Consider the following 11100-nt stretch of genomic DNA (forward strand, 5'->3'; position numbering starts at 1 on the left):
TGAGTTTTACATTCACTTGTCCTCTACCAGGATGATTCATTTGTGATAGACTGCTTGGGCTGCACAGATTCATTCTCTCAGATTTGTTCACAGATTAGCTCTCATGGATTCGTTAAAAAATTCGTTGTCACAGATTTGTTTTCGCAGATTCGTTTTCGCAGAGTCGTTCTCATATACATGTTCAAAGCTTCGTCCTCGCAGATTCGTTCCATTTTTCATGTGACAGACAGCTTGGGTCTCTTTTGCTCTCATTCATCTTAGTCACTGTTAGGCGGTTAAACAACAATGACAGGGAGGATGAAGGACACAAGTCATTGTGGTGTGTTTTTCTTTTTTAGGTTTTCACATGGTTTGAATTGCTTATGGCATTTTGTGTACAGCAGAAGCAACTTGCCTTCATTATTTAGTGTCGGAGAACCGCAGCCTTCTTTACAACGCCCACAATAGGGCTAAAGTGCCACCTGCTGTAAAACGAATGAAATTATTCGTTCAAGATTCGTTCACGACTTGTTCATTTAACTGTTCAAGAGTCAAAGATCCGAATCAGTAAAAAGAATCGGTCTTCCCATCACTACTTCTTGTGTTACCCATGGTTGTTATTAGGGTAACACAGTACAGTATTTGCAGGGGCAACCACATCCAAACAGAAATTAAGATAATTTGTAAGGTGGTGGTAGCACCCTAGATGTCCTCATCATCTGGACTCAGTACATCCCAGTCTGTAGTGTCAAGGCAGTCTCTCAGTTCATACTCAGCTTCAGGAGTCCATCTCCTGATGGAGCTTTTGAGGATCAGCTGCCTTTGAACCAAAGGGGTGTAATGTGGCTGGATGTGCCCAGAGGGGGCAGGGCGGTGACTCTGTATGGCTCCAGTGTAGAATCCAGAGTGACATGATTAAAGTCACCAGAAATCAGGGTGAAAGCCTCAGGGTGTTGTGTCCGCAGTTCTGCTGTGACGGTGTGAATTTTCTCACCCATGATAATGGAGGGAATCGATGGTTTTAAACGCCTCTGGTTATCCGCTATCTTTGCCTTTATTTTGCAGAGCGACCTGAAGGCTGCTGCCGTCAGCATCAGCACCATCTTTAGACTTAACTGTTGGCTAAGGTCCACAATAGAGTGGACACTCAAAGGCCCAGTTATTTAAATATAAATGTTGCTCTCAATGATAAGTGACCAGCAGGTAAACAGAGGTAAAATTGAAAAAAAAAAAAAATAGGAAACTGAAACAAGAAAGTGGCGCTTTGGCCCAGAGGCAATGTCATTGGCCAGGGTTCACCACCCGCAGAAAGGTTTGGGGGGGTTGATACGGTGCAGTGTGATTTGGGTGGCAACTGCTGCCACCACGACCCGGTAACAGATAAGCAGATGAAAATGGATGGATGAAACAAGAGATAGATCTTTTTTTATTTACAATATATAAACAAATGTTAATTGGCTCAAACAAGCTAACTTATCCAGTGCTCTATATAAACCAAGAATCTATTTAGAATCTATGAGAGAGAAAAAATGATGTCAGAATCAGATGAGGTATGACAAAGAAGGATACAGGATTAGTCTTTAGAGTTGAGTGCATTTGATGACTTAAAGTGAACAAACTGTAAATAAAGCTGTATAATTTAACTTTTTTTTTTTTTTTCAAAGTATAATTGAGAAAAAGTGTCAGAGTCACTGGTAGACACAAAATGTTAGCCCTCTAAATATTTGTTCAAATTCGAGAAGATGCGACAGGGAAATGCTGATTTACCATACAGTGATGTGATGCTGTTGTGGCAGCAGTAATGGATGTTGGGCAACAAAATACAATAAATAACACAGTAAAACATTGAATTGTCTGCACATCAAACACCATTACCATGATAAACACAGGAGGTTTTGCATACCTTTCCCTCTGCTAAGATAACTGTGATGATTAAGTTTAGATGATGAACACTACATTATCCTTACTTTTATTTAGGGTGGCTGTTCCAGTTCAAGACCTACCCCTTAAAATCTTTATCAAAAGGGTAAATGTAGTTGTGTTAAAACAACAAATACACTAAGGATAGGTTGGGGTGCCAAAACAATTTTGCCCCCAACTCAGCAGAGGTCTGTCTTTCTGAATGAAAAATAAGAATAGAAGGATTATGAGAACACTCTGTGTTTGTTCTCTCTTTAAGTTAACTTAAAATATCATCGCAAATGCAATGCAACATGAAAAAGACAATGTCATGTGATGTGATACCCAAGTAGGCATTAGACCTACAATAATATTTTATTAGAATAATTTGATGTGCAATAAAAATAATAATCATAATTACATTATTATTGTTGTTGTTGTTGTTTTGATATTCTGAAACTGCCCCTTTCTGTCATTGCATCATAACAAGAATAAAGCCCTGCCTCTAACCATAACTTCAACCTGACGGATTTCCCTTTTTACCTTTTTCAATAATCAAGTGTGCTGTAATGACTTCACATTAGGATTGGTTCGGGAGCTTTATTTTGGAAATCTTTGCAGGAAACTATGTCTTTTTCCATCTACTTCTGTCTTGACAGCCTCTCTCAATGTATGAGTGTTGAGTGCGCACCACGTCGCTCTCTCCACCACATCTCACCACTGCGGTACGAGCGGGGAAGGGACCAAACACCACTTCCTCCACCACCTCCACCCCAGCAGCAGCAGCAGCTGTAGGAGCAACACACACACACGCAGACACACAGAGGGACACTCGCAGGCTCGCTCACTTGTTTCTGCGCCTCAGACTCCACGAGGCGAGAGTATCTCGCTCTCTGCCGACTTTATTACACAGGACCCCTGTTACCACAGAGGACGTATATCAACCCAACCCTGCAGTAGCCACATCCACCACCACACAGGGACAACTTTGAGCTTTTGCTTTTCATCCCCACGTCAGTGTAACCTTGGAAGTCGGACTGTCCATGATGAGAGAGAGGATGGGACCGCTGCTTCTTTCCTTCGCCCTGTGTCTGTGCGCCGCTGTCCCGCAGCATGCTAAAGGTAATTGGCAAAGTAATAATGTACCAACAACAAACTAATGAATATGTGAAATAAACTAGTAAGAAAAAAAACCAAACAGTATCCGTATTAGGAGAAAGGAGAAGCTCAGGCACACATTGATCTTAAAAGACAGGCGGGAGGCTGCTGATGGGAATGGCCAAGTGAATACATTAAACCCACGCGCATCAAAATGTGATGCGCGTTCCTCTTTCTGAATCCAATGTGTTGTTGGTTATTTGATTTAACTATTTTTTTTATTCATTTGCCTGTATCCTTAAAAAAACAAAACGTTTGTTTATGTTAAATCCATTGGTTTTCCCGCAAAACCCAGGAGCGCACGTTTCCGTTTTTGTGCAAACGTGTTCGGCTGCGCCTGAATTATGTGCGCCCTCCTAACTGCTGTTCTTCAGCTGTTCTCTCCTTGTTTCTCCTCTCAGATGCTTTCACCTGATAACTGAATGAGCTGTGCGTCCATGTATGGCCCAGTTCGATTAAAACAGAGAGGGAAGCACTTCCTCCTCTCCCGTCACTAACTGGAATAGGCGAATTAAAAATAAAAAAAACCCACGGTACGTCCAGGCAGACCCTGATGTTATCGTTCGATATTCCTAAGAGCCTTCAGTGTGCGTTGAATTAGATAACATAACGAGCACAACCCTATCTTCACATTGCAAGTCCGATTTATAAGAAATGATTAGATTGGTCTCTTTTGACATGCAAATATACTCCAAAAACAGTTGGTTAATTATATTGTGTGCAATGTATATTTAACAGCACACAGAGCCACATCTTGTGTAAGCAAAGAACACACTTCAGGGTAGTTAAACCCCTAGTGAAGTGGGTCATGCCATCTTCACTGTCTCCATTCATTTGGCAACATGCTTGCCTCAGGAGTCACACATGTCAGACAGACCTCAGTCTACAGCAGCAGTCTGCCTAAAGCAGACTTTGTAAGGCTCCCTAAGCCTGCAGTGTCAACTATGTCAGCCTTTACAAGATAGTAGTACTCCCTGCCAGAATGGCGTAATGACTAAGGAGGAGACACGGGGAGCCTCGGTGCTATGGGTCGACTTGTTTCAGGGGCTCAGTAAGGTAAAAATACATCCAGAACCATAGTCTCCTAATTAATCATAACACATTTGAATGTGTGGTACTGCAGTGGGATCTTGGCCCATCTGTTTTCAAGCTGAATACTGCTGTCACCTCATCCCCTGCTTTGTTTTAAGGAGGAGAGGGAGAGACAGCGAGAGAGAGAAAGTCTGGTGTCAACATGAGCTTTTTTATTTCCAGCAGCTCGACTTTGTTTTGTTAGTCAGCTTTTTTGCAATTTCTAAAGACTAAGGAATAACTCAAAACTCACAGGCTCTAAAGCAAACAAAGCCGGCTTTCATTTACCACCATCATTAGAAGTAATTTCATATTCAACACATGCAAGATTAAATCTCTCAGCTCAGATTGAGCAGATGTCTTCAGAGTCATCTGCTAACAAAGGCTGTAGTGAGGATGTCATAGGGTCCCTCTGTCCACTAAGACGAATTGATGGGGTAGAAACATTGGCCTTCAGGTAAAACAGACCGCATTGTTCCGAGCCACTGTGCAATACATCACTTCCTCCACTCGGTTCCTGGTTCTGACTCTCATACATTGTTTGGGCTTCTGCCTGTCCGCCTGGACAAAGCACATGACTGTACTCGAGGGCGCTTTTTGTGCCTTGTTTACAGACAGTCAGCTCTAATGAATTTCATGCATCTTAATTTAAGACTCGTCTGTCGTAATGGTTATGCAATTAGAGTCTTTGTGGCAAAGTGACAGCCAGCTGGAGAGGTGGTGTGATTGTGTGCTGTTGGTGAGTCTCTGATTAGTGTTGAAATCATCGGTCACTGCTCATTTCCATCAAATGTCTTGCATGGCTTTACACAGATGCAGGAGTTTGTCATATGCAAGTAAGATCTTTAAGTTATGCGGTTAGAAACTTTAGATATTAGAATTGTGCTCAGAGAATTTAAATTCCTCCTCAGCCAGAAGGAATGGCATCAAGTACTTACAGAAGAACAATAGACCTTACTGTCATGCATCTGTGGGCTTTATGTAACTTCTTACAGCTTTGGACTCATGGAACACTGTAGACTCAGTACAGACCATTTAACTATAATGTTCAGCAAATGCACAGTTTTACTGCAGTGTACGCACAGAAGACTTCAATAGCCACGATGCATTAGATGTATCGATCATGACAAAAGCTCAGGTTTGTAAATCAATCACATCAGCAGAGCAAATGTACTGAAAGGCAGAGGAGAAAACTACTGCATCACCGGGGCAAATACATGTTTAAATTAATCGATGGTAGAATAACTTAAAACCAAATTCCATGAAACAGACTTAAACCCCTTAAATCAGCAAGGTGCAAACTAGGGTGTCAATGATCATACTGTGATGAATTAGTATGATCTGTATATTCGTGAAGGTATCACTGGTGATGCGGCTAGTGCTGAAAGTCCTGGGTTGATATGCTATTGTCAGGATCACTCCTCTTTTTAGCAACTCCGTGGATTGTACAGCAGAGCAATACCTAGCAAGACATGGTGTCAGAAACATGAAGTATAGGCTGCAGTCCAGATCTTTCTCCTACTGACATATTTACAACAAGAATAGGCATACAATTCTGCTCCAAAACTACAAACACCCTCCTCAGTTGCTCAACTGTTCAAACTGATCAAAAGTCTTATATATCGTAAGGCATTAGTCCCTAAACATTTACAAAGGATTGGTTTTCCTGGTATCAGCCGGGAAAACTGGCTGATAAAAGATTAAACATTCATTTGGTAGGGGGAAATTTTAAAATAAAACATTTTTTCTGTAAGCATCAGAGAAAGAAATAATCAGATTCTCTATAAATTAAGTGAATTATTAATTCTTTCCGTGTGGCCCGGTGCCAAATTACCCACTCACTGGTACATGTCTACAGACCACAGTTTGGGGACTGCTGCTGTAATGAATGAATGTTAAATTAATGTTGGTTGTAGGAATCGACTTCCTGATATATATTTTTAAAATATATTTTTATTAATTGTTAATAACATTTATTAATAAATTAATATTTAAAAACAATAAAATTACCATACATTTTTTGCAGATGTTACTTTTATATATTTTTTAATTCGGCAGAGACATAACTTAATTGCAAATTTAAATAGCAAATTAAATGGACGTATCACAGCTCATCTGTGCACTGGCTGCTGAAGGTTATAGTTGATATACAGGTGACTTTTAACCACAATAGCTGACAAGCTATCTCCAGCGTGCCCTTCACTCAGGTTTTAAATGGCACTGTCTTTAATCAGTGGAGAGAGGTCAGAGCCCTGTTAGATCAGCCACCCTGATATCCAATGGAATCCAAACAAGGCAATGAAAGTCGACCTATAGTATGGAATAGATTTAATCCAGAATATCCAACAATAGAAATCACATTACAAATCAAACCACCTGCTCTCCAGTTGGAAATTGTCACTGTTTTCATTCTAGTTATATCTGAAGCTATTTAATAAGCAGGGAAATCTTTAATAACAGTCAAGTTTATTTTGCACTAATGTTATTAGATACGTTGATCTTTGTTTATTATAAGCTTGACCTATTAGAGAAGTAATGGAGTGATGAAATGCACGCCAAAGAAGTAAATAAGTTTGTTCAACTTATGGCAACTGTAACACAGCTAATGTGTCACTGCTGCTGGGTCCTCTTTCTTTTCTCTGACTAATCATGAATGTCTCACTCAGCTACTGCTGCTGCTGGCACGTTATGCTCTATAGGCCAAGCCCTGCATCCAATCAGGCTTATCATCTATTAAGCAGATTTGCTCGTCAGCTTGTGAATTGGAACAGTCTGCGAACACGTCATGACCCTGAACCACAAAGACTGATCTGAGCTTTTAGAAAAAGGGGACATTGCCTGTTCTTTTTCACTTTCCTTTAATCAATATCTGATGTTGTTATTCACAAAGCTTTTTAAACCAAATTAACCAGGTTAAAGTCGCATGACTGGAAAACATGTTTTGTGTTTTCTATTGACGTAAACAAGAATCTTGTTGCAATTGTAGTCATTTCAGAAGCCATTGGCAACACAAACCAAAAACAGAATCTAAACATTTTCAGTGTGTTTCAAATATATTTCTTCCTTCTTGTAACTAAGAACTCTCACACACACACACACACACACACACAGTCAATCCTCTAATGTGATTTCAAGAAGCCCCACTAGGTCACAGCTAAGGACTAATTAATGACCACACACACATACAACACAAAATCACATGCATGCACATAGAAGAGAGTATTATTTAAATATTAGCATACAGTTCATTTCAATTCAGTTCAGGTTCCAAAAACAAATCTGTGATTCAAACACATTTGTGCGAAGTGAGAAAACTGCCTGGACGTCTTGCACATGCTTGTGTGTGTGTGTGTGTGGCACGGGTGAGCTTGGAGACAGGAATGCAAATCTTACTGACACGCATCAGGGTGGATTTTCAGTGCAGGCACAGCTGAATGTTCTGGGCTCACCCAGTTTGACCAGGAACGTGTCAGAATAGCATTAGTCATTCTTTATTAGGCTGTGAGTGAAGGGCCCACCTTCTTACACAAAATCAATGAGTGGAATAAATTATTTTTGATTCAGTGTGGAGATAAAGAGGTCTGAAAAGGTTAGCTCTTTTATCGGTAAATGACTGAAAATGAAAATGAGTTCTGAATAACACAGAGACCTCTGTCATTTTTAGGATTCTTCAAGCAAAAGATAATTTCCTGACACATTTCTGTCTTTCTGGAACATCTGCTTTTTTGACTTTTGGTTTTATGTCTCTAGAATGGTATTCCTTTCTTTATTCCCTTAAAGGTGCGTAGACCAAACATGTAAATTCAGTAAAAAATATGATTACTAATTATTGATTAGTAAGGTAACCCCCCCCCCCCCCCCTCCCCCGCTGCCGCACCCCTCTCAACTCCTCCATCCGAGCGAAAATCTACTTATCAAAGATCAGATGGATGCAGATGGCATAAGTTCTTACACCCTTCAAACCCTGAGGAGCTGTGGCTACTCATTCCCATTCTGGAGACATACTTTAATCAGGAGCCCCTGCTAACAGTGTGCTGACTGAGGTGATGGAGCTAAAATTGAATCATTAAACCATCTCCTCTTTTGCATGAGCACACTGTAAATGATGCAATTGAAGCCAAAAAGCAGATATGCGTTTATCAACATGAATTAAAAAGCCATTCCTGGTTGAATATTGATGACTAAAACTTTATTAATCAACGTGCTGTGCATCTTTAAATATTACTTCTCTCTCCATCCATCACTCTGATATTCCCTTTCATTGAATCCCGGTCTCCAGGAGATTGTAATGGACACTTTATTGGACAATCTGTTTGTTATTAGTTGTTGTAAACCTTATGTCATCATCAGGGTTTCAAATTTGCGCTATTTTATTTAAAAAAAATGTACTATATATTTTGCCACTCTAGTACATTAACTGCCTATTTGGTTGTGTTTGAACACAGCTCTGTGTTTGGTAACACGCTAAAAAAGTGTTTGTAAGTAATTGTTTGGGCACAAAAATGAATATATTTGTTACATATAATATATTTTTTTTAAATGCTGTTGAAATGGTTATGTTTAGTTCAGATGAGCAATATGTCCAGCAATATTTCTCAGTACTTCTCAGATGGTTTATTTGAGGCAGTGGCATAAAGTGTTATTCCATCTGCCAAGAACAAATGTGCTATTGTTTTGAGTGGAATATTACCTGTCCAGATGTTGCGGATTACCTTTGGGGTGTGTTGGGAGAGCCAGGATGAAAATCATGTTAATTTTAAGTTAAGTGAAAAGCATCCGGGTCACCTTCAAACTTTAAAGTACAGTCTTTTAATGGTCTAAAAAAAGATAAATGTCTCCCTTCTGTGGATTCATGGTCCATTGACCTAAAAATAGGACAGGCGTTGTAACAGGTTCTATCATCAGGTTTTTGGTGCAGTAATGATAAGGATGACCACTTTACTATTATTATTAGGGTTGTCCTGATACAATTTCTATTGTCGCCCTTGTACTTGGCCATACTTTAACATCAATAATCCTATAGGTTGGGTTATATATGGGTGGTGTAGCTCTGTTGGATACCTGCAGTGAGTGGGTAAACTACAGTAAGGATACCAAGCAGAAAAACGCTTAGAGCTGCTTTATTTCCTTCTCTCTTAACAGAAGACTATTTCAAGCCTAAAAAAGTATTTCTGTGTTTAACAAAAAGTGTTTACTGTCGTCACATTAGACAATCTTTTGATAACAGTTTAAACAAGATAACAAGATTAAAATAAATATTATTTATATTAGTATAAAAAATAATAGAGGATTTTGCTGACAAGCAGCACAAAAAAGACAATGTCACTGTTACATTAGAGTCATCTAGGTTCGTCATTAGAATCAGTCATCCAAAACCCATCATTCTGTGACGTGTAACCTCTTTGTTAGAGGTCAACCATGACTGAAAATACCCCTGGAGCAGACTCTAGAAAAGATTGTAAGCTCAATCGGAGGCATTGCCAACACCTGTCTACATTTAAAAACTTCACAGTGAAATATCATATGACATTGCACCGTTGGTTTAAAAAAAGCCTCTAATCATCCTGGGTGTTAGCATTGGCATTTTAAAGTCTTTTGACATAAGAGGTTGATATTTTGGTGATTTGTGGCACTTCACTTTGTTGAGGAGCATTGACTAAGAAGATCAATAGCAGTCTCATACTTGTCTGTGTAATAGATAGAGAGAGAGCCCACAGTTGGAATACATTCTCCTGAAAGCAGTTGACAAAGAAAAGTTACTCAGCCATTTTTATTTCTGTGAAATAAAATAAAATAAAATAAAATAAATAAACAGTACAACATTGAGAAACTAAAAATGTCACGATGACAGTCGGGATTGTCGTTCCCTGTGTTTCCCTGTGTTTTCCCCATTCTTGTGTTGTGCACTCTTCTCTGTCTGTGTAGTGGGCATGGCGCATTTCCCTGACTCTGCCTGGCTGGTCACTGGAGCGCACCTGCCGTTCCTCAGCACCTGCCTTCAATCAACCCATCACGCTGACGGCATAAGAACCCTGGCCTTTCTACCACTGGTCGTCAGATCGTTTGTTCAGCCACCGTGGTTGCTAACGTCCAGATTGACTTGAACTATTGTTCCTTGTGATTTCTATTGAAGTTAACTTAGAAAATAAATCTTTGTTTGTTCACGTAACGTCGTCTGAGCCTGCATTTGGGTCATTACCAGTTAAAAACATGACAGAACGATCTGACCAGGATTTTGACCCAGCGGTCTCGGAGACGTTTTTTCAAGCCTCCTCGGATCTCCGCCAAGCTCTGGCATTTCAAGGAACCCTCGTTGGCCAACATGACCTAGCGCTCTCTCGACGTCGTGGAGACGTTGAGAGGTCTGTCTGTTTCAGTGTCTAGGCTGGAGAGTCAGTCCAGGGCTGCCCCACTCCCACCTTCTCTAACGACTCCCGTCGCTTCTGGTCCACCTCCGGCGATGCCGTTGTATCTGCCTAGAGAGCCTTACGTCCCAGCACCGGAACGATATGATGGTGATCTGGGGACGTGTCAAGCCTTTCTGCTGCAATGCTCTCTGGTTTTCGAATTACAGCCGCAGACTTACGCTACGGATAAATCCAAGATCGCCTTCATTATCGGATTGCTAACTGGGAGGGCTAGAGCTTGGGGTGCAGCGGTTTGGAGGGACTCTCCGTGGATTAACTCATCTTATGCCCGTTTTGTGTCGGAGATGCAGAAGGTATTTGATCATCCCATTAAAGGCAAAGATGCAAGTCAGCGCTTACTGTCCCTTCGCCAAGGTACCCGCAGTGTAGCGGACTACTCCATAGATTTCAGAACCTTGGCAGCAGAGTCGGGCTGGAATGAGGAATCTCTTCAGGGGGTTTTTCGACAGGGATTAAGCGAAGCACTTAAAGACGAATTAGCTGTTAGAGACGAGTCGGACAGCCTGGATAGTTTAATCGCATTAGCCATCAGGGTAGATAATCGCATGCGGGAGCGTCGCAGGGA

The 11100-nt window shown here is 40.7% G+C and overlaps 1 protein-coding gene across 4 annotated transcripts in view; it reads left to right on the forward strand.

The window, feature by feature from the left end:
* The first annotated feature begins 2481 nt into the window (after window positions 1–2481).
* The window catches only part of LOC103398856 (EGF-like repeat and discoidin I-like domain-containing protein 3), a 116925-nt gene continuing 108306 nt past the window's right edge, over window positions 2482–11100 (forward strand). For 2 of the 4 annotated variants that reach the window (XM_017030947.2, XM_008337605.3), the window contains exon 1: window positions 2482–3000. In XM_017030947.2, coding sequence (XP_016886436.1) covers window positions 2922–3000 — 79 coding nt within the window. In that variant the 5' untranslated portion in view covers window positions 2482–2921. The remainder of the gene's footprint in view (window positions 3001–11100) is intronic. The other 2 variants (XM_008337604.3, XM_008337606.3) reach the window with 2 other exon arrangements.

Source organism: Cynoglossus semilaevis, unplaced genomic scaffold, assembly GCF_000523025.1.
Source record: "Cynoglossus semilaevis isolate Cse_v1.0 unplaced genomic scaffold, Cse_v1.0 scaffold261, whole genome shotgun sequence".
Taxonomy (NCBI): Eukaryota; Metazoa; Chordata; class Actinopteri; order Pleuronectiformes; family Cynoglossidae; genus Cynoglossus; species Cynoglossus semilaevis.